The 24,989-nt window shown below is 39.1% G+C and overlaps 1 protein-coding gene across 1 annotated transcript in view; it reads right to left on the reverse strand.

The window, feature by feature from the left end:
- Positions 1-24,989, reverse strand: part of RNF150 (ring finger protein 150) — a 272,530-nt gene that overhangs the window by 61,807 nt on the left and 185,734 nt on the right. Inside the window, exon 4 of the mRNA XM_004768461.3 lies at positions 23,819-23,901. Coding sequence (XP_004768518.1) covers positions 23,819-23,901 — 83 coding nt within the window. The remainder of the gene's footprint in view (positions 1-23,818; positions 23,902-24,989) is intronic.

A 24,989-nucleotide genomic window follows, 5' to 3' on the forward strand; every position in this document is an offset into this window, starting at 1 on the left:
CCTGGATGAAGAATGGAGCCCTTCTGGCCTTTCTATCTCATTCGTTTTTGTAAGCTTCGTCAGACCCTGTCACCCTGACATTGACATTAAAATTTCGTGGCTTTACTTTAGGCACCAACACAAGCTGTTGCACTGCCTTCAGCGAAATGGTTATCAAAGAACACGAGTCACTCAGGGACCCAGGCAACATTAACTCTTTAGACGGAATACATCCAGTGCTTCTCTGGGTAGTCAGGACACTTCTTCATAGCCTCAGAATCCTGCTTGTAAAGTTGTCGATGAAGTCAGAGTTTCTAAATGGATAGTACTAATTAAATTAAATTAATAAATCTCTACTGGTTACTGAATGCCTACTATGCACCAGGCATATTATATATGAGTAATGCATAACAGCTCTATGAGGTAGAAATTATTATTCCCATTTTATGGAGAAATAAGCTGACGCTCATTGAAGTAAGTTCAGTTATCCAAAGAGTGAGAAAGCTGTCGAGCCTGTCCTACACTCAGTGATTTTACCTAATTCTACACTCCACCACTCTCCTTTCCCTACTGAATGTCATGGGTGGGGGTTGGGAGGGTTGGGGTTGGAGGAGGTGGAAGAATTCAAATTGTTATTCTTCCCCAGTGAATTTTGTGATTCAGCTCTAAGGAGGCAGTATCTTAGCTACGGGGTTGGGAATCAGGCAAAACCAAAGGGAAAAGTGATCTGCCTTAGGCGTGTTCACTTGGCTACAGAAGGAAAAAGCTGTCAAACAATGGCCTCATCAGAACTATACTTAGATATTAGGGTGCCTGATTTATTTGGGAAGAGGATAACATTGGCCTCTAAATGCTCTGTACTCCCCCATTCTCCACTGCCCCGCAGATCTGGTAAATGATGAGCTGGCAAGCTCTATCCCCTTCCCTCAAGATTTTTGTATTTGAATTATGAAGTACCAGAGAAAGTTATACCCAACTTTTTTTCAGGGCTCTTCTTGACATGGTCTGGTTTCCCTTCCTTGCTTTAGCTTTCTAAAATATAAACATGATATCACTCTGGAGACTTGAAATGCTTCAGGACCACCCCCCACCACCACCAGCACAAAGTCAAGATGCATGAACACAGAGCACACAGAAGGCTCACCCGACCAGGCACTTGTCACATCTTCTGATATGTCCCACATTTACCCCACAATTTCACCATAACTCTGGAATGCCCTTCTCATTTTTTTCCCTCTGGTGTGTCAAATCTTGTCGCATTTCAAGTCATAGCTCAGATATCCCTTCTCTTCTCTGAACATCCCAACCCTTTTCTCAAAACTCTGTCAAGGAGAGTTACTTTTCCTTTTTGCCCTATTGTGTTTTCCTACATGTTGCAGTAGCTGAGTATGTGTCTCAGTTTCAGAGTTTGACTATGACTCCTTAGCTTTGTGACCTTGAGTGAGTGATTTAAGTTGTCTGAGGCTCAGTTTTCTCTTTCGGTTTTTATGACAATATCCTTTAATTGGTGTAACAACCCTCCGAAGTGATAGTTTATGATAATCCTTCAGAGGGTTGTTATTATAATCAAAGAACAAAGAACAAATGAAGCACAAAGTTAGTAGACCAAAAGAAATAATAGAGATTAGAGCCGAAATAAATGAAATAGAGACTAAAAGGACAATAAAGAAGATATATGAAATTAAGAGCTCATCTTTGAAAAGATAAACAAAACTGACAAGTCTTTAGCTGCACTCACCAAGAAAAACAGGGAGAGGACTAAAATCATAAATGAAAGAAATGTTACAGCTCATACCACAGAAATGCAAAGGCTCATAAGAAACCACTATGAATAATTCCATGCCAAAAATTTGGGCAAGGTAGAAGACATAGATACATTTCCAGAAACATACAAATTACAAGACTGAATAATGATGAAGTAGGAGATCTGAACAGATCGATGACTAGTAAGGAGATTGAATCACTAAAAAGAAAACCTTCCCCAAAAATAAAAGTCCAGGCCCAATGTATCAAACATTCAAAGTAAAAGTAATACCAGTCCTTCTCAAACTCTGCCAAAAAATAGAAGAGGAGGAACTCTCTCACATTCATTTTATAAGGCCAGAACTGCCCTGACACCAAGGAACCAAAGAAGGACACCACAAACACAAAAAAAGAATTTTATATGCCAATAACCCTGATGAACATAGATGCCAAAATCCTCAACTAAATATCAGAAAAGCAAATTCAACAGTACATTAAAGGGCTTGTACACCATGATCAAGTGGGATTTATTCCAAAGATGCAAGGATGGTTCAACATCCACAAATCCTCAATGTTATACCACATTATCAAAACGAAGGATAAAAATCTTACGATCATCTCAATGGCTGCAGAAAAAGCATCTGACAAAATTCAATATCCATTTATGATAAAAACTCTCAACAAAGAAGGTATAAAGGGTGAGTACCTCAAATAATAAAGACCATATATGACAAACCCACAATGTTAGCTATCAAATGCTGACTCAAAGGTGAAAAGCTGATAGATTTTCCTCTAAGATCAGGAAAAAGGCAAGGATGCCCACTCTTGCCACTTTTATTTAACACAGTATTAAAACCCTAGACAGAACATTAGGCAAAAAAAAAAATAATGGGATCAAAAGTGGAAAGGAAGACATAAAACTGTCACTATTTGCAGATGACATGATATTATATATAGAAAATCCTAAAGACTTCATCAAAAACTGTTAAGAATAAATGAGTTCAGTGAAGTTGCAGGAGACACAAAATCAGTATGCAAAAATCAGCTGCATTTCTATATACTAATAGTGAACTGTTAGAGAAATTAAGAAAACAATCCTATTTGTAACTACATCCAAAAAATACTTAGGAATAAATTTAACCAAGGAGGTGAAAGACCTGTACACTGAAAATTATAAGACACAGATGACAGCAACTGAAGACACAAACAAATGGAATGATACTCTGTGCTCAGAGATTGGAAAAAATCAATATTGTTGAAAATCTGTACTACCCAAAGCAATCTACTATCGCTTCCCGGCCTTTTGGCTAAGATCAAGTGTAGCAATCTATAAATTCAATACAATCCCTAGAAAAATTCCAGTATCAATTTTCAAAGAGAAGGACAAATAATCCCCAAATTTATATGGATCCACACACACAAAACCCCAAAGGGCCAAAGCAATCTTGAAAAAGAACAAACCTGGAAGCATCAGGCTCTCTGATTTCAGATTGTATTATAGAGCTATAATAATTGAAACAGTATGGTATTGGCGTAAAAACAGACACATATAGATCAGTGGAACAAAACAGCAAGCCTAGATATAAACCCATGCAGATATGGTCAATTAATTTATAACAAAGAAGTAAAGAATATACAATGGGGAAAGCCCAGTCTCTGTGATAAATGGTGCTGGGGAAATTGGACAGCCAAAGAATGAAAAGTATACCCTTATCTTATACCATACACAAAAATTAACTCATGGACTAAAGACTTAAACATAAGACCTGAAACCATAAACCCCTAGAAGAAAACACAGGCACTAAGCTCTCTGACATAGGGCTTGGCAATTTTTTTTTTTTGAATCTGACACCAAAGGAAAAAGCAATAAAAGCAAAAATAAACAAGCAGGAAAAAATAAACAAGTGAGATGACAAACTAAAAAAAGCTTCTGCAGAACAAGGGAAACCTCAACAAAATAAAAAAGCAATCTACTGAATGGGAGATATGTGCAAGTCACATACCTGATAAAGGACTAATATCCAACATATACAAAGAATTCATACAGCTTGACAGCAAAATATAATCTAATTAAAACATGAGCTGAAGATCTGAATAGACATTTTCCTAAAGAAGACACACAGATGCCCAACGACTACATGAAAGGATGCTCAATATCACTGATCATTAGAGATATCCCAGTTGAAACCACAATGAGATATCACCTCACACCTGTTGAAATGGCTTTTTTTCAAAAATATAAGACATAGTAAGTGTTGGAGAGGATGTAGAGAAAAGGGAACCAGCATACACTGTCGGGGGGAATGCCAACTTCTGCAGCCAGTGTGGAAACCAGTATGGAGATTCCTCAAAAGATTAAAAATAGGACTACTATATAATCTAATAACTCCACTCCTGGGTATTTATCTGAAAAAAACGAAAGCATGAACTCAAAAAGGTATCTGCTCCTCCATATTCCTTGCAGCATTCTTTATAATAGCCAAGATATGGGAACAACCTAAGTGTCCATCAATGGACGAATGGATAAAGAAATGTGGTGTGTACACACACACACACACACACACTCTCTCTCTCTCTGTCTCATGCACACAATGGAATATATTACTCAGCCACAAAAAGAATGAAATCTCACCACTTGTGACAACATAGATGAACCTGGAGGGCATCAGACTAAATTAAATAAGTCAGAGAAAGATAAACACTGTACAATGTCTCTTGTACATGCTGCTTAAAAACAAAGATAATAACAACAACAGCAAGACAACAAACAAACACAGAATAAACTGCTAAGATGCCGGTTGTGGGCGCAGAGTGGGGTGAGGAGGTCAAAAGGAAAAAAGATAGTTTCGGTACTGCTTAGCTAATACCATTCCAAGGAACTGAAAAGCACTGATTACATGTTGATCTTATATCCAGATCCCTTAAAATTATCTTATTTGTTCTAACATATTTTCACAAATGCATAATTACTGTTGAGGAAAGAATATTCCTTGCTGATATTTTTGCCCAAACTGAATTTAAGACTTCAGATAAATGTCTTAAAACACTTGCAAAAGTGGGGCTCCTAGGTGGCTCAGTCAGTTAAGCTCTAGACTCTTGGTTTTGGCTCAGGTCACAATCTCAGAGTCGTGGGATCAAGCCCCGTGGCAGGCTCCATACTCAGTGTACAGTCTACTGGAGACTCTCTCCCTCTGCCCTTTCCCCTCCCCCACCCCCTGTGCACACTCACGTGTACTCTCTCTCAAATAAGTGAATAAATCAATAAATAAAATCTTTAAAAAAGACTTACAAAAGTGTTTCCTAACTAAAATTTTAAAAAGTGGAAATTAAAACAAGGAGAAATTTTTTGTGGATAATTTGCATTTATGTTTAAATTTGGTAATAGATCATGCTGGCAATGGGGTAAACATTCATATACTTTCGCTGAGAACATAAATTGGTCTAACCATATCAAGCAATAAGGCAGACTGCATTAATATTGAAATGCATAACCCCTTTTATCCTGCAAAAAACCAGAATCTGATTTAGACTTCAATCTTTAAACTGAGAAGAAATTTAAGTTGTAAAAGAAAAAAGGACGAAGAGTATAAAACATTTACAATACTCCCTGGCACATTAGAAGCTAAAGCATCATGGGTTTTTGTTTGTTTGTTTGTTTTCATTTTTAAGAGAGGGAGGGGTGAGGGGCAGAGGGAGAGAGAATCTGAAGCAGGCTCCACACCCAGCATGGAGCCCAACACTGGGCTCGATATCACGACCCTGAGATCATGACCTGAGCAGAAATCAAGAGTCGGACGCTTAACTGACTGAGCCACAGAGTTTGAGACACACCTGGGGGGGCAGAGTCAAAGTATTTCTATCTCCAAAACCCAGTAGAGTACCAAGAATAGAATATACTTTCAGTATTGTGTGCTGAAAAAAATGAATTCTGAAAGTCCGTTTTCCCTAAGTCATGATTTGATTAACAACAATTTAATTCTTATTCCTTGCAAGTGAGCTTACTGTGGTAAAGCATACTCAGAAAGCACTTTCCTTAATTTTAATAGATTCTCAAATATAAAAACAATTCTGCCTTCTTCTGGGGGCCAGTGGCTCCCAGCAAGAACATTAGGGACATCGATGAGCCTACATTCTACCTAGACTGCCTGGTAGACATTACAAAGAGCCATTCCTTCTATGCAAATCTCATTTTGGGAACATCGATTTACGGATCTGAGCATGAGTATTACCAAGGTTAGAATGACCAAAATGGCAGTAAGGGTGGCACTTACAGAATGTCAGCTGAGCTCAGACAGTGTCATGCATGTTGCACAGGAGAAATGTATTCTATTCCTCTCCAGGGGACAAAAGAAATCTAAATTGTTCTCGTTGATTTTCTTACAGGATTCCATTGGTCTAGCTGCTCCTAAAATCAGGTGAATTCAATAAGAACTTCACCAGACTTTGACAGTCATGGCTTTGAAAGACACATGGAAATCACTGGCTCTTTTTGTGCATTATCTTTGGCCCAAACGCCATGCCTGTGGTCCAGAACTAGCAACCCAGGCATTCAATGTATCGTAAGATTTCTCTACATTTTCTACGGTGCTATATTATGCAAACAAGTAGCTTATTTCCATTCCTATTAGTGAAAAAAGAACTTGGTTGACACAGCAGCACTTCAGTCCGGTATGGAAGGTGGATTTCTTAGCTATACATGAGAAAACCTGGAAAAGAGTATTTCTGTATATTGTTAAAGAGATTCTAAAGCTGATACCAGAACTCACTACTTGGAATGTCGAGTTCTGAGAAGAAGTAGGAATATTAATGCAGAATAACAAATTCATTAGTGCACAATAGTTATACAGTACTACTTTATACAGAGCATTGTGGAAGGCATTGGGGCTGCAAAGATGAGTCAGACATGTGTCCTGCTGGTGAGGTGTTTTTAATAAAGAATTGGTGGGCTGATAGGAAGCTGCACAGTCCATACGGTGCAGGTTAAAATCTCAGGCTTGCAAGGGGCAGAACAAGTTTCATTTTTGACATATTTTGGCGACAGTCCTGAGAGAACCCTTAACTTCTCTGAGCCTTAGTTTCTTTGTCTGAGAAATGAGGACACCAGTACCTGTCTGAGGCACTCATTAATACGATTCAACCGATATGCTACCTCTGCCTCTTTTTTTTTTTTTTTTTAAGATTTTATTTATTTATTTGACATAGAGAGACACAGCAAGAAAGGGAACTCAAGTAGGGGGAGTGGGAGAGGGAGAAGCAGGCTTCTGGCAGAGCAGGAAGCCCAATGTGGGGCTCGATCCCAGGATCCTGGGATCATGACCTCAGCCGAAGGCAGATGCTTAACGACTGAGCCACCCAGGCGTCCCTACCTCTGCATCTTTTAAGCATATGGGAAAATTACAGGCTCTCCTGTTGGTAGCTATGGCTATGTGGCTAATTCTGTCCAGTAAGATAAAAAAAGAAATAACAGATTTCACTTCAGGCCTATCAAAATTCACAACATTTGAGATGGTAACTGCTTCATCACCTGACAGCCATGAGCAGACGCTCTTTGCTGATGCTCATGTAAGACACAAGACAAAAAAGTCTCTGTTGTGTGAAGCCACTGAGAGTTGGGAGTTTTTGGTGTCATTGGTGCTGCAGCAAAACCTAGCCTATCCTGGATAGTAAAATGCCTTACCAGATTGCTGTAAGGATTAAATACTTGTTTGATAAATGCTTGGCTAGTTAAATGTCCAGTGGATAATGGCACTTTAGTTAATGGCATAGGTAATGGCACTTAACTATATTAAGCGATGTTAGTACAACATACAAAGGGATGGGTCATAAAGAGATACAAATAAAAGTATCATAGAATTCAAGGAAGGAGGCGGTTACTTTGTGAGGATGGTAGGAAACTGTAGGATGGGAAGAACTTTGAAGTGCAGAGACTGGAAGCAAGAACCTAAGGAGAAGTGATTTATGTAAGTAAAGACAGAGCAGGAGTAGCACGAGATGTATGAGAAACTCAGTTGGGTTGAAAACTAGACTATTTAAAAAGTAAGAACCGGGGTGCCTGGGTGGCTCAGTCGGTTAAGCCTCTGCCTTCAGCTCAGGTCATGATCTCAGGGTGCTGGGATCAAGTCCGGCATCGGGCTCCCTGCTCAGTGGGGAGCCTGCTTCTTCCTCTGCCTCTCCCTTTCCCCTGTTTCTGCTCGCTCTCTCTCTCTCTCCAATAAACAAACTCTCCAAAAAAAAAAAAAAAAAAAAAAAAAAAAAAAGGTAAGAACAGGAGCTAAAGCTGGAAAGGATGGCTCCAAATCAGCACTTTGAAATGATCTCGAAGGACTTAGTAGCTGCGAGGTAGGAACAACGTGGAGAACAATCCCGGAGCTGAGCTAGACTTCCCTCACTCCTTGTGATGATGGGCTTCTCGTCATCAAGTTATTTCCTTCCACGTGTTCTCCTTTTTCTATGTCTCCTATAAAAAAAGTCCTTGCAGGGGTGACAATGTAGTGTTTTGGGGTGTGGTGGGGATCAGGTCAGCCAGTTAGGCAGACACCAGCTTCCCCTAGTGTAACCCTTGCCAATGGCCCAGTGCCTCACTGGGGCAGGGGCGGGGGGTGGTGGTGGTTATCTCTGCTACTGGGCTTGTCTGAAATGTTTGGACCAATTATGAGAAACTGCATTTCCCTGATTCCCCCTATTTAGGTTATGGAAACATTGTTTAAAATAAACAAGAAGAAAAGGAAAAGGGTAAAAAGAGCTATCACACAGAACCAGCAGTGACCACATTCTGGCTATTGTTTAACAACCTAATTCCTTTGTTTTGGCAAGCTGATGTGCTCCGCTAGCAGTTTTACCTGAGGGAGGGAAAGAAAAAGAATGCAGCTGAGTACCTTCTGCTCCCCTCAGGAGTACCAGCACTGGCTTCCTGGGAGAAAGGCTGGCCTGTTTTCAGAGCCACAAAACCCAGCCTGGAATCATTGAGGAGAAAGCAAAACCCTTAAAGCTGGCCTCGATTAGATTCGTTTCCCTTGGGGTGCTCAGACATTTGGCTTAGAGTGAGATGGGGGTTTCTGAGGCTGACTCAGGCAAAACCACACTCCCAGAGCTGAGGGCTGGGCAGAGCTCCCCTGCGGTGCAGGGGTGAGGGCGGGGGCGGAGCTTTAGGGTAGAAAGAACCCAGACTCTGAAGTCCTAGAAGATGGCTTGCTTTGGGCTCTGTGACCAGCCTCTTTGAGTTAAGTGTTTCTTTGAGTAAAATAAAGGCACATTAATGGTACCCACTCTACCTCGGTTATAGGCTGCTGAGAGTAAATTAGATATATGGAAGAGAGCTTTACATGTAAACCGTAGAGTGCTTTTCAAAGTTAAAGTTTTGCAAAACACAGCCATTTCATTTCACCTGGTGTCCACAGCAGGAGGTTAAAATAGCATTAAAGAACACCCAGCAAAACTTTAAATCCTAAGTTACTGTATCAGATCCTCTAGCCACAAAACTCAATTTCTCTTTTGGCTACAATGGAATTGCAGAAACCCTCATTTTATAGGTGCCTCACTCCTTTAGGTTCTGGCAGAGAACGGCTCTCGGCTTCATACTTGACCCTGGTCTAATTATATCGTTTGGCTGGGGCAGCAAGGCTGGTTGGCCTTCGTCCCGAGTGTCTAGTTGATTAATATAACTGGGGATCAGGACATTTGAAGTCAGAATGCCATATTTAACAAGGTTATTACAGTTCAAGACTTCTTTCCTAAGGCAGCATTTGCTCTGTTGAAAATGCAACAGAAAGTAACTCATTAAACATCGTTTATCAGCATCGCCATTTCCTTTCAGGTTTCCTTCCTTTAATCCCTTAGATTAAGTGATAACTAATTTTTGACAGTATATATATATATATATATATATATATATATATGTAAATCCAAAGGAATCAGAGAAAAAATTACAGAAAACATGACTAGCAAACTTTGAATTTAAATTTTATGTAATTCTGACTAATGGACAAAATGAGCTGCTTTAAAAAAAAAAGTCTACAACATAGCTTCTTTGGTGCTTAAAACATTCTATTTCCATTATTAGAAATGAAGGTATAATACATGGTAAATTGCATAGATCTTAAGAAAGCTTGATGGTTTACTGAGTATCTATATGTTTGCACACAAATATCCAGATATGGATATACAGAGTTTCCATCACCCCAGACAGTTCTCTCTTCCCCTTACCAATCAATACCCATTCCTTGCCATGAAACCACCATTATGACTTAGTCACCACAGGTTAACATTGCTGTGACTGAATTTCATATAAATGGAATCACAAAGTATATATTTATTTTTGCCTGACTTCTTTTGCTCAACATGATGCTTTCAGATTTATCTGTGCTTTGATAGACATCAGTAGCTTGTTTCTTTTTATTGCTGAGTAATATTCCATTGCATTGCATGTGTGTACCAATCTGATCTACAGATTCTCCTATTATTAGACATCTAGGTTGTTTTCATCTTTTTTGCCCATTATAAATAAACATGCTATGACTATTCTTGTACAAGTCTTTCTGTGAACATATGCATTCCTTTTTTTGGAGATAGATCCAAGAGTGAAATGGCTAGGTTAAAGGGTAGCATGTGTTTAACTTTAGTAGAAACTGTCAAACAAATTTTCAAAGAAACTGTCCCATTTAATTTTATTTTATAGAAGTTTTTTTTTTTTTTTTTTAATTTGACAGAGAGGGACACAGCAAGAGAGGGAACATAAGCAGGGGCAGAGGGAGAGGGAGAAGCAGGCTTCCCATTGAGCAGGGAGCCCAATGAGGGCTCGATCCCAAGACCCTGGGATCATGACCTGAGTAGAAGGAAGACGCTTAACGACTGAGCCACCCAGGTGCCCCACAACTATGACATTTTAAACTTCCACCACACTATATAACTTTTAATTTGGCAGAGTATATAAAATTATGTTTCTGAAAAAAATTATTTTTAAATAATAGTTTTCATACACAGTGACTTTTGAGGGAGATGTTTTATACCAACATAAATTTCAGATAAATCTGAAAAATACAGTTAATTAATTCATCAGTTATGTTGTTTCTTGATAGGGAAGTATTAGAGATAAACTGAAGGGTAAAAATTCATAAATTTTTTAAAGTATCTTTCTCTGTTAATCAAAAAGCATTATAAAAACAAAATAAAAATACATGAGAAAAAAATGAGAAATACCATTTACTAAAAATATACAAACAAATATTAAAAAGTCAATATCATATTTTACCAGAATTCTAGGCCATACCATTCTCCTCCCCATTTTCACATCTCTGAAATTAGAAAGTGTCTACAGCCAATGACAATTTACACTAGATATTATATATTGATTAATCAATAGTAGTAGACTAAGTACATTCTCAGAGAAATCAAAGACATGGGAACCGAAACTAAGCATGCCCCTTATATTTGGTGATCAGATGAGAAAGAGGCTTAAACCATGCTACTGCCTGGTTCCAAAGTTACGTTAACACAAGCACCCTCTCATCCTGCTAGTGGGGAGTAAATCGTTATCATCTTTTAGGAAAGTAGTTAGGCAAAACTTCTTACTCCTGACCCAGTAAACTCACTGTTGGGAATGTATCTTAAAGGATAAATACAGAAAAACAGATCAACAATTAAGGTCATGATTTTGTAATGAGGAAAACTACAAGCAATTAACAGTAGGGGACGGTTAAATCAACTCCAACAATGGACTATATTATATAGCTGCTGAAGTATTTTAAAATAATAATAATAATAATAATAGTTTTTTGGTCTTAGATTATTTATTTGAGAGAGAGAGAACATGAGTGGGAGGGAGACAGAATCCTAGCAGACTGTGTGCTGAGCAAGGAGCCCCACATGGGGCTTGATTTCATGACCCTGAGATCATGACCTGAGCTGAAACTAAGAGTGAGACGCTTAACCGACTATGCCACCCAGGTGCCCCTTAAAATAATTACTAAAATTATAGGAAAATGCTTACTTTTAAATGTCAAATAAGAAAGTAGAATAAAACTGTATGTATGAATGGGCTGACTTTACAATGTTTAACGACATACATATGATGCTTATGGCTATGCAATAGAGAAAATTAAACCAGCAATATTAATAATGATTATTTCTGGGTTGTGAGATTAGATTTGTTTACTTCTTTATACTTCTATTTTCAAAATTTCCTACAATTAGCAATAAAACCCTGAAGTTATTTTTAAAATCACATCTATAAAGAAACAGCTGTGAAAATGAAGACCAACAATCTAATTTGCATAACATGGGCACGAAAGAATAAGTCAAACCTCATGAAAATCAGTCAACACTCATCGCTCTTTTTAAAAAATAAGCAACTTGGAAAAAAATCTGCTCCTGATCAAGCATATGTAACAGGCATGGCAGGGTAAAGTCAGGACAGACCATCTCCGCCTGGCTAGGAAGCACCCCTTTGTTTTCCACTGATGAGTCCTAGGACTCAGAGTCAGAATCCTGACCATATTACAGAGCTTTCTTTTTAAAACAAACAAACAAACAAACACCCCAAACAACTCATAAACAGTTTGGAATTTTCTGTCCACACAGACATTCAGTTCATTTGACTGATCTTACAATCATATTGGTCCCTGGGGGCTAGTATCTATTTTTAGTACTTTCAGTAAAACTTGATTCTGATTTTTAAAGTTTTCAAATACTGAAATGATGTTCATTTTTATATGAGATGATAACTCGTTTTTATGTTATGTGGTTTATTATGATTATGTAGTGTCTGGCAGGGAGAGTGAATGAGAGACCCTTTGCCCCCTAAAGAGGGAAGTTCACAGATGACTATCAGGACTGAAATGAGATACTGCCTTGTGTTGTTATTAAAGAGTCAGAGACCTCAATCTCCCATCAGAGTTTCAGGAGAAGCAGGGGAGGCTAGAAACTGCTCAGGTGGGTTTGGCTGGAAGCATCCAACGAAAACAAGGAAATTCTTTGAGACATCCTGAACAGTTTTCCAAGGAGGCCCACTGGACACAAGCCACTGTTAGCGGCTGAAACCTCCATTAACTCCTTACATCTTATTAATTTGATTTAAGGAGGCCAGGACTTGCCAGGAAAGTCAGTCTGGAAGTCATAGGATACATGCTTGTTCAGAAACCTTTACAAATGGATCTCTCCACTGTTTGCCAACATACTTTATACTAGATGTCTCCCCGAGCTGCTTCTCTGGTAGAGGACAATGTCACCTGTCATAGAGCACAGGCATTAATGGATCGTAATATTTGAGGAGTCAATAATTAGGCCCATGTTAAAAGGATCTATCAGTTACATTAACTAAGAAAGGAAAGCAGCTGGATGTCTGATTGATTAGACAGACAGGGATTGAGGTATAAGCATCTTGTCAACTGCAGACATCTAAAGAATTCAAAGAATTCATCAAAACTCGCAGAACAAATTTCAGCATGGACTTTTCAGCAGCCCTCAAAAACATTCCTTTTCCAAATCTCCAGGCCTAACCCCCTTAGGTCCTGTCTGACTCAGATGCTGAAATGTCACCAGAAATTCTTTCGTAAGCAAGGGTATCTATTGCCCCAATTTGCACATATAAGCTTCATTTGTCCTTCACTATAAATTTGTTCTATTCTCTAACAGTACATATACTCTTCTTTTTTTATTTATAATTTGGCATATTTTGTGTTTAAATCTCTACTTCATCTTTTTCAAAACAAATGCTGTTACTTGTGCTCTGATCTTTGTAAAAGTGTAGACTTATGTTTAAAAAAAGAAAAAAAAAGGGCAGTATGGTACATTCTATGTCCCCAACTACTAAAGAAAGCTCTTAAACTGCTACAATTGAAATTCAGTCTCATTTCTAAAATGGAGAAAAGCAAAAGAGGCAGGGTAGAATAGCTCTTACCAACAATTATCTGTCCAAGATGGAACCTTGACCAAATGACCAAGTTATGGGTGTGTTCCGGGACCAGTAACTCAGAAGAAAGTCTTAAAAAGATAAGCCAAAGCTGGTCCTCAAGGCTTGGGTTTTCCTTGTTGTCATTGTTGTTGTTTTTGTTTTTTAAGTGATAAAATCTGTTTCAGTGCTTAAAATCTCTTTCTTCTGTTACAGTTTTTGAATAACTATGCTACTTGCTGGATTTTTCTCTGTTGTTTAGAATCAGAATGGAAAGATGCGGGCATGTTTTAGTTATAAACAAATACAGATGTATCTATCAGTCACAGCTGATATGGGCAGCCATTTTCAACACTCCAAATGCTATCTCAAGCTGGGTTTACTTCCCAAATCTCTCCTGACTAGATCCAATTCTCTGCATTCCCAGCGCCAACACTGCAGTTCAGGCCTTCAGCATTTCTTACCTTGACTTTGCAGTAGCCTCCCAGCTGGCCCCCAGACTCCTGTCTGATCCCTCTGAGCTCTATTCTACATGGTGTTGACATGCTATGTATACAGCAAACACTGAACCCCTCAGCAAGGCCCCCATCTCTTGGCTATAACTCAGGTGTGCATTCAGGTTCTATATGACCAGGGCCTACCCACTCTCTACCATTGTCCTGGGCTTGTGCACTACACCCTGTCGGTTCTAGGTTACCTCTAGTTATCGTTGCTGGAGATACTCTTAACCTCTGACTAACTAGAAAACTCCTCCAGTACAGCTTTATGGAAAACACTTAGGCAATCTGAATTTATAACCTCAGGAACAAGGAAATAATCTGAAATGTGACCTCAGGTCTATATACGTAGTTATTTACCACAGCATTATTTATAACAGCAAAAAAATCTGTATGTGCAGAAACAGTTTAAATGTCCCCAAATACTCAAAGTATAGAATATGAGATATATTCATTGAAAATGATGTTGACAAAATTTTAAAAACATGGAAAGTGCCTATCCTAGAAATTAACTTAAAGTGACTGAGGAGATGCAGATATCCAAAAAGGTGCCACAGACAGGTCTGAGAGGAGAATGACTTCCATGATGCTTTCATCAGTGTTCACCTCTTCTCTGGTAACCCAGTGTGTTAGGTAGATTAGGCTTTGCTAGGATAACAAATTAAACTCCAAATCTCTGTGATATGCCCAGTAAAGGTTTATTCTCACACAAATTTGTATGTAGTTTAACTCACTCCAGAGCAGCCATCTTCCACATGGTGACTCAGGGACCCAGGCTGCTTCTCACCTGTGGTTCCATCCATTCAGCTTGGTTCTCTGGCTGCTGAGGTTGAGGAGACATGAGCTGGAGGGCTTTCCTCTGCCCTCGAGTGTTCTCTGAGGACTGAAACCAGTGCTATGGCCCTCCTTGAGTAAGAGGCTGAGAAACATGGGGGTGCATATCGATATCTGGGGAACAGTTACTGTTTTTGCCACAGCGAAAGTAAAGATGCCTACCACTGAAAGGTCCCCTCAAACTGGACTGGCCTTTCCCAGAGTTACATAATTATGGCATGTCTTAATATGTTTGGATTATTTTTTTAAATAAAGGGATAGGCATTGTTAAGTAAAAAAAGAGTTATCATGGGGTGCCTGGGTGGCTCAGTCAGTTAAGCATCTGCCTTGAATTCAGGTCATGATCCCAAGGTCCTGGGATAGAGCCCTGCATCAGGCTCTCTGCTCAGTGGGGAGTCTGCTTCTCCTTCTCCCGACTGCTCATTTTCTCTCTCTCAAATAAATAGATAAAATCCTTTTTAAAAAAAAAAAGTATCATAAAAGCTAAAGAAGAAATTAAAACAAGAATGGAGACATAAAACAGTCGGGGCTGAAGCTAAAAAAAAATCCCTTTTGGCTAGGAGTGGGCGACAGATTTGGCTCTCGACTTTCCATCAACAAACACAGAAAAAAATCTGGACGGTATCATAATTCAGTACTCACAGTCTAAAAACATTCCCTTGCTGGGAAGAAATGTGGTTATGATGTACATGAACTGCTCTGGCAAGCCCCCATGAAGGAGTCACAGAATAAAATCCTAATAAGAGACACAATGACAACTTTCTGAAGATGGCTTCTTAGAGCAATCCTTGATGAAAGTGATGGCAATGGCACCAGCCAGCTCAGGTCTCCTGGAAAGAGCTAATACACAAAAGGGCATGATTTCCAGCTGTCTGTGAACCTACCTTGTTACAGAGGTACCTTTCAGAGAATCAGGAGGACTGAATTCTATTTCAATTACTCTTCCCAAAGGATAGCTTTTTTAAAGTCACACTTTTGAGTTTAAAGTTGTATTTGCTGAAAAAGTACCTGGAGTCCAGCCCCTCTAGCTGGATAATTAAAAACAGGCTTATCAGGATGAATAATTAAGGGGCAGGAGTTGAAGCAGGAAGATTAGGGAGAGAGCTGCTGCAGAAAGCCTGGGAAGAATTGATGGTGGTAATGATATTAGTGATCGTAACAGGAGCAGTGAGAGTTCTTCTAATCATAATGTAAGAGTAACATCATGTTACTATTGCAGTAATAGTAACAAGAACAATAAGACCAGAAATGTGTAGAATTATCATTCTTTGTTAGGTTTCAAATTGAATATGTAAAAACCAATTTTTAGTTAGCCAGCTTAAATGAGATGCTTAAATCAAAATCTAACTTTCTTCATTGATATTTTCTTTTTAATAGAGGTCAAGGCTAAATTAAAAACACAACACACACACACACACACACAGAGGCATTCATACACACACACATAAAACCTCCAGACTAGGGGGATGGGGAGTTAGTGTTAAACGCTCACAGAGTTTTACTTTGAGAAAATGAAGTTCTGGAGAGGGATAGTGGTGGTGGTTGTACAACAATGTGAATGTGCTTCATGCCACTGAAATGAATACTTAAAAATGGCTAAAAAGGTCAATTTAATGTTATGTATATTTTATCAAAGCTGTTGGCATCACAATTCCAGACTTCAAGCCCTATTACAAAGCTATAATCATCAAGTTGGTGTGGTACTGGCATAAAAACAGATACATAGATCAATGGAAGAGAATAGAGAGCCCAGATATGGACCCTCAACTCTATGGTCAATGAATATTGACAAAGCAGGACAGAATATCCAATGGAATACAAGACAGTCTCTTCAACAAATGGAGTTGGGAAAACTGGACAGCCATATGCTGAAGAATGAAACTGGACCACCTTCTTACACCATACACAAAAATAAATTCAAAATGAGTGAAAGACCTTAATGTGAGACAGGAAACCATCAAAAAATCCTAGAGAATATAAGCAGTAACCTCTCTGACCTTGGCTGTAGCAACTTCTTACTAGACACGTCTCCAAAGGCAAGGGAAGCAAGGGCAAAAATGAACTATTGGGACTTCATCAAGTCAAAACCAAAGTCAACCGACAGAATGGGAGAAGATATTTGCAAATGACATATCAAATAAAGGGCTAGTATCCAAAATCTATGAAGAACTTATCATCCTCAACACCCAAAGAACAAACCATCCAGTCAATAAATGGGCAGAAGACATGAACAGACACTTCTCCAAAGAAGACATTCAAATGGCCAACAGACACATGAAAGAAATGATCTCAACATCACCCAGCATCAGGGAAATACAAATCAAGACCACAATGAGATGCCACCTCACACCAGTCAGAATGGCTAAAATTAACAAGTCAGGAAACGACAGATGTTGGCAAGGATGCGGAGAAAGGGGAATCCTCCTACACTGTTGGTGGGAATGCAAGCTGGTACAGCCACTCTGGAAAACAGTATGGAGGCTCCTCAACAAGTTGAAAATAGAGCTACCCCACAACTCTGCAATTGCACTACTGGGTATTTACCCTATAGACACAAACGTAGTGATCTGAAGGGCCCCTCCACCCCAGTGTGAATAGCAGCAATGTCCACAATAGCCAAAGTATGGAAAGAACCTAGATGTCTATCAACAGATGAATGGATAAAGAAGATGTGGTGTGTTTGTATGTATGTATATATATATATATATATATATATACACACACACACACACACACACACACACACACATATATATATATATATATATATATATATAATATATAATGGAAAATTCCTCAGCCATAAAAAAATGAAATCTTGCCATCTGCACTGACATGGATGGAACTAGAGGGTAATATGCTAAGTGAAGTAAGTCAGTTGGAGAAAGACAATTATCATATGATCTCACTCATGTGTGGAATTTAAGAAACAAAATGGAGGACCATAGGCAAAGAGAGAAAAAAATAAAACAAGATGAAACCAGAGAGGGAGACAAACCATAAGAAACTCTTCATCATAGGAAATGGAGGTTTGCTGGAGGGGAAGGGAGTAGAGGAACAGGGTAACTGGGTGATCGACATTAAGGAGGGCACGTGATGTAATGAGCACTGGGTGTTACATAAGACTGATGAATCACTGACTTCTACCTCTGAAACCAATAATATAGTATATGTTAGTTAAATGAATTTTAAAAAAAGAATATGTAAAAACCAATTTTTAGTTAACCAACTTAAATTAGATGCTTAAATCAAAATCTAACTTTTTTCATTGACATTTTCCTTTAAAAAAAGTCAAGGCTAAATTAAAAACACAACACGCACACCCACACATAAAACCTTCAGACTAGGGGAATGGGGAGTTAGTGTTAATATCCACAGAGTTTTGCTTTGAGAAAATGAAGTTCTGGAAAGGGATAGTGGTGGTGGCTGTAGGACAATGTGAATGTGCTTCATACCAATGAACTGTAAACTTAAAAATGGTTAAAAAGGTCAATTTTATGTTATGTATATTTTACTCCACCCCACCCTTTCCAGAATCATCTAAGCAAACAGATAACTTTGCTCAGGACAAAAGTGACATCCTGTTGTGAAGAATGAGGAACCTGACAAACCCCAGACCCACAGGCCACTCACTGACCTTGACTCAGAGGCTGCTCAGAGAGGCCATGGCCATGGCTTGCCTTCAAACATGGGAAGCTGGCTTGAAACTCCAACACTAAACAGTTAGAGTACCATGCTTCCTAACCAGAAATATTTCCAAATAGGCTTTTCTAGCTGCTTCTTTATCTAAACACTACCCCCTGCTCTAAAACATAAAATACAAAGACCTCAGTCGAAGTGTGGGCAGTGGTCACAATGTCTCCTACAGTGTCCTCCAGGAAACACTGTTTACAAAGTAGAACTTCAGGAGGGAATTTGTCCTAGGGGAACTCTGTTTAGGAGCAAGGTAAAAGTGGAGGCACATCTATGGAAGATGAAGACTTGAGTTTTGGATTATTTTATTTGCGATCCAACTGTAACAACAGGAAGCCAGAGGGGCTCGCTGCCTCCAAGGGCTACTTCCACACACCCAAAGGATACTGACATCGGCTGCATATGGAACACTGCTTTTGTTTGTCCTCTCTAGTAGGGTGGGATGCTGAAATGTGAACAGCGCATCAATGGATTATTAAGAAATAAGCTAAAGGGAGCCGGGACACATTCCCGTTTAACCTCAGTAGAAAATTCTGCCCGTCCTGCGAAAACATCTTGACTACTGACTAGCAGGTTCTATATAAGAACCAAAGTTCCAGGGGCTTGGGTTGGTTTATTTAACTTAGACCTTGATCAACATCTACCTACGGAGTCAGAGGCCAAAGGAAAGTCAAGATGTGCCACTAATAATCTAGAACCAATTCGAACATATTCCTAGAATATTAAGTGAAAAGAGCAGGGTAATAAAGGATGTTGACAGTAGTATCTTAAACTTACCGGAATAGGTATAGCACATAAAAGCAAGGAAATACATAAAAATAGTAGCAGTGGTTATCTGCCTGGGGGAGTTAGATAGCTAATTGCATATTTACCCATTATACAGATTTTCTATAATGAAAATGGCAATTGGCAAGGCAAACCATTGTTAGAAATTACAAAGATGTCCTTTCTTCTGTAGAGCCTTTCTTGTGCCTGGTATTGCTTCCTCCAATTTTTAAAAACCCGTTTTGCTATTGTTGTTGCACACCTCATGCTCTACTGTGATTTACTTATTTAAATTCCCTTCTCTCCCCCACACTAGACTGATTTCCTTCAGAGTAGGGATCAGGCCATTTATCTTTTCAACTCTGGTACTTCTTACTATTCCTGGCACACAGTTGCTACAAAATAAATGTTTATTGTTGCAAATGAAGCATTTGGTTACTAAAGAGTTTAGTTACCTTGCTGTTACCAAGGAGCTTTAAAATTTTCCCTACATCATAGAAGAGTTTCCAAAGTCAAAGGAAAAAGTAATAGAAACCAGTATCCTCCTAAATTAGTAATAATGCTATAGGGATCAATCCAAGAAAGGAAAGAATTTTACAGGTGCCTAGGGTATGGATGCATACATTGCATTTTTTTTTTTTTAAGTGGCAAACAAAGACTTTTGCCTTGCCGGAAGAGGTGATGTTCTTTCTGAGCAGGAGTGTTTTAAACTTGGTAGGTAAATAGACTGAAATGAGTAACCACTGAAGAACAGTAGAAACACCAGAGGATAAAAGCTCTGGAAGAATCTGAGAGCCCAACTTATTCTCTGGACAACGAAGACCATACAATTTCAATTATATGCTTCAATAAAGTATCTTCTGTAGCTAAAAATGATTACCACAAGTATAAACCTAACTCACAAAAACCAACCCCAAAATACACTATAATGTAAATTTCGGCATGTATATGCTCTAAGCAAAAAACAAAATTCTTTGGAAAATACCCCAGTGGTGTATTAGGATCAAACCCAAACCACACAGGTTAGAGCTGTCTGATCCTTAGCTGCTTTGGGAGCTGCTGCGAACACGCATGCCCAGCTGGCCCTGTGGGGGTTGGGGCGGGGATGGGAGGAGGAGGGGCCTGCTCAGGAGAAGGCCCCTAGGGAAGACAGCAAGGGGGGAGGCGAAGAGCGTGTATGCGCATGATTTAACTTTAGTAGTAGCCATGACGACAAATGAAGAGGGGAAATCATTTATTAATTCATCCTAATTTGTGCAATGGTTTCTAAAAGAGGCAAACAAGAGAATGATTCTGAAAAAAATCACAGCACAAGAATATCCCAGGGAGATTTGGAAAGACACCCCAAGTGGCCACACTAGAGAAGTGATACACCCAGCGGGTGAGGGGTTAGGAGGCCACAGAAAAGAGTATGAAAGAAGGAAGACAAAAACTGAATTATTATTATTATTTTTTGAAATGGTTTATACTCTAAGGAGATGCAAAAAATTCTGTGGCTGAGTCAGCTTGGAAATAATGAGAGAGTCTATAAAGTTCATAGGATCTGGGGCTTAATAATACCCCAGAGGAAATTATGTAGCAAAAAGCAAATGCCAATGCATTTGTTTGATGATACCCATTAGTGCAAACTGTCTGGCAGAAACAAGCAACAGGCACCAAAATACCTCGATTTTAAAGTCAGCATGGAAAAAAATGGATGAGCTCTTCAAAGAGTAAATATATATGGTTCATCTAAGATCAAACAAATAACTCTAACCTGTGCTTGCTAATTCTTAGTGTATTGTGTTATTTAAAGCCGGGCCTACAATAAGGAAATAAAAGCGGATGGACAGCAAGAAGCTTGAACAGAAAGTGTCAAGAAATGAGCCAAGAATCAAATAATAATGTAAAAAGGGAAGAATTGTAGGCCACACTGAACTGGCCTAGGGCAAGGACTAGTATAAATAAAATTAAACTTCCTAAAGTTTTTTTTTTTTTAATTATTAAAAAGCTATTTCTTTGGTTAATCTTTCCAAAAATTCGATTGTAAGAGATCTGGAATAATACATCATGACAATCTAAACACTGCTAAAGCAGTGTAATTTGTCTTAATTAAGAACCGAAACCAGCCAAATGTTGCCCAACAGGAGCACGGTAAATCGAACTGTGGCCCATCGAACGTGGCTTCTAGTGATTCTATGCGGTAACCTGGGACAGACTCATGACCAAGCTCCAAATGAATGTTATTTTATACAGTAGGGATGATGGAGCTAACGTAGCTTTATATAGTTTTAAAAATAGATTTTCTTAATTACATTTAGATTCTCTAAAAAATTAAAAAAAAAAAAAGGAAAAAGTTGCAATTTAACTTAGATTTGCTTTGGATATTTTTTATGAGAAGTACCCTCCCGGGGCTGTAAACACTCTGAGCAGCAAAGCAAAGGAAAGCACATTCCTTGCTTATCACTATGAGGTTGAATAACAACCTTAGTAAAATATCACAGAGATAAAAGATGCTACCCTGAGAGGCTCTCTGTGGCTCACAGGCTGCCTGCCATTCTTTGCCAGGTTTCTAGAAGTCACTAACTAAATACCAGGTTTAATGTCTGAAGAAAGAATTTATATATTCCCTCATAGGAAGAAAACCACCAAGTCTTGATGTGTTGATTTTATGGTTTTGTCTTAGAGCTAGTCAGGCATCTAAAAGCTAAGGAAAATGCATCTCCATTGAAGGCTTTGGCTGGAGCCAGCAGTGTACTTTCCCCAGGCCTGTTTCCTGATGATCAATTTTTCTAAAAGCATTTCAAGAAGGATTCATTCCCCTCGGGAATTTCTGCATCTATTTACATATCCTGTCCTTTTTTGACACTTCTTTGTCATTTTGGGATTATTAAATTAATTCCTCTACAGGCATATTTTCTTTCTTATTTCAGAGAAATATTTCCTAAAGATGCATTGCTTTATATCTTTGTGTATTTTATCCACTTTATTAAGTACTCGTAAGACATTTTTCTAAGATTTTATTTATTTACTTTAGGGAGGGAGGGGCAGAGGCAAAGGGAGAGGCAGAGCTCGGAGCCTGACTCAGGACCTGGATCTCATGACCCTGAAATTAGACCTGAGTGGAAACCAAGAGCTGGATGCTGAACCAAATGAGCCACCCAGGTGTCCCTTAAGCCTTTTTAAAGCTCACCTTTCTAAGTGAAGAAACTTTCTTCAAGGAATAATTTTTTATTTTTAGGATACTTGATGCAGCAACACTAAAAAAAGGTTTTCGGGGTGCCTGGGTGGCTCAGTAGGTTAAAGCCTCTGCCTCCAGCTCAGGTCATGGTCTCAGGGTCTTGGGATTGAGCCCCGCATGGCGCTCTCTGCTCGGGCGGGGGAGCCTGCTTCCCCCTCTCTCTCTGCCTGCCTCTCTGCCTGCTTGTGATCTCTCTCTGTCAAATAAATAAATGGAATCTTAAAAAAAAAAAAAAAAAGGTTTTCAATGATAGGAAGACAGTTTTTATGCAACTTAAAAATATTTGATTTTATTGATATATTTAAACTTATTTAATTTTAACTATATATAAAAATTCAAATACCTTAACAGTAAATTTCAATTACGGAGAAGGATTAGGGTTATATGAAAATCCCACTTGGGGAATGTTTCCAACTACATACGTTGGCATCCTCCCCTAGATTCTAGAAGTTTTGGGGTGACTGTCATATTTCTTTCCTGCTGATAAACTCCTACCACCCCCTCCCCCCAAAATAAAAGAAAACCCAAAAGGAAATGGAATTTGCCTTTGGCTTCCCCCTCACTCCAGACCATATTCTGGCTGTTGATCCCTTCATGATTATTCACAATATATATACACTTTTTTTTTTTAGAGAAGGAGAGAGAGGGAGACAGAGAGAAGGTGGGGTAAAGAGGGGGAGGAAGATAAAGAACCTTAAGTAGATTCCACACCCCCAGCGTCGAGCCTAACACAGGGCTTGATCTCACAACCCGGAGATCATGACCTAAGCCAAAATCAAGAGTCAGACGTTTAACCCACTGAGCCACCCAGGTGCCCCAATTCACGACACATCTTTCTGAGTTCATTAATTAAATTAAAACAGTACTTGTGAAAGTTAGAACGGATTCTCAATATCATAATTCTGTTGTTAAAGAAAACTTATAGTTGGGAGCCCCATCATCAATTTCCGTATCACGAGGTTCTAATTCATAGCACTATGCTTCCTTTGGTGCAAAGGAGATCAGGAAAATATTTATTTCGCAAGAAAACATGTTTTCAAGGAGAAAGGTTACACTTTTTCCACTGTTTGCTGTTTAAACCCAGAAAGGTTTGGGCAGCCTGACCTCGCAGGGCTAGGCCAGGCAGGTCCGAGCCAGCGCAGCCAGGCGGCCCTCTCATCTCCACACACACCCCAATCAAAAGCGAGCGGCCCAGGGACTCACCGGCAGGGCAAGATCCGCACAATGTCATTGGGCTTGTATCCTTCGATGCAAACTGCACAGTTATCAAAATCGGGCTCTGTTTCCTGCAATGGAGAAAGTACAGATGCGTTGACTTGTGTAGCTTCAACTCCTGGGTGAAGAGACAAACAAGCAAGGGGAGCTTGCCTGGAGACGGCTTTCCGTGGTCTGTGCGCCAGTTTTCTCAAACAGTAACTGACCGTCTGTTGGCTCAGTTTCCATTCCTTCCAACCTCCACTTTTTGTTTCTGGGTTCTACTGTTAAGTGCTTTTGTGAGGGAATAATTTTGTAATGTATTGTTGCTATAAAATAAAATGCTCTTTATTATGAGTGTGAGAGAGCAACTTTTAAGTATACCATTATTGGGAATGCTATTTATTATAATTAGAAGTGACATCCAAATCTCAAGGCTGAGGAACACTATTTATGGAGAAGTGTCCAAGTGTTACTTAATCTATCAGTTCCTTGGGAATCTTATGTGTATACAACTCTAGAACCATGGTTTTAACTTTTTATTCAAGTATATACATCTCTCTTTTTTTTTTTTTTTAAAGATTTTATTTATTTACTTGAGAGAGAAACAATGAGAGAGAGCATGAACGAGGAGAAGGTCAGAGAGAGAAGCAGACTCCCCATGGAGCTGGGAGTCCGATGCGGGACTCGATCCCGGGACTCCAGGATCATGACCTGAGCCGAAGGCAGTCGTCCAACCAACTGAGCCACCCAGGCGTCCCTATACATCTCTCTTTATTCGAGTATATACATTTCTCTTTCAATACCCTACTTCATATTCTGTTGAGGGGAAAAAAGTAATGCAAAATATACTTTGAATTTAGTAATGCTTTTAAATGAATTTCATCTTAGGAAGCTCAGTAGTATTTTTTATATAGTTGAAAAATAGCAGCGCATAGTGAGATAAATCAAATATTCAGACTAGAGATGACACCTGGTTATACATGCAGACTTGTGACTCCCTTACAAATGTCCCAATGAGCCCCAAATACATGTAGCACAATCCACTACTCTAAAATTTCTTCTGGGGAGAAGAAAGACCTTTAGAGGTCTGCAGGCCTTGGATTGCACTGTTTCCTTGTTCCTTCTCAAGATACACTTCTGCTTCTGATATGGTTAGGGCATCATTGTTTACAAAAGC

This window comes from Mustela putorius, unplaced genomic scaffold, assembly GCF_011764305.1.
Source record: "Mustela putorius furo isolate JIRA1106 unplaced genomic scaffold, ASM1176430v1.1 tig00000083_pilon_pilon_pilon, whole genome shotgun sequence".
Classification (NCBI taxonomy): domain Eukaryota; kingdom Metazoa; phylum Chordata; class Mammalia; order Carnivora; family Mustelidae; genus Mustela; species Mustela putorius.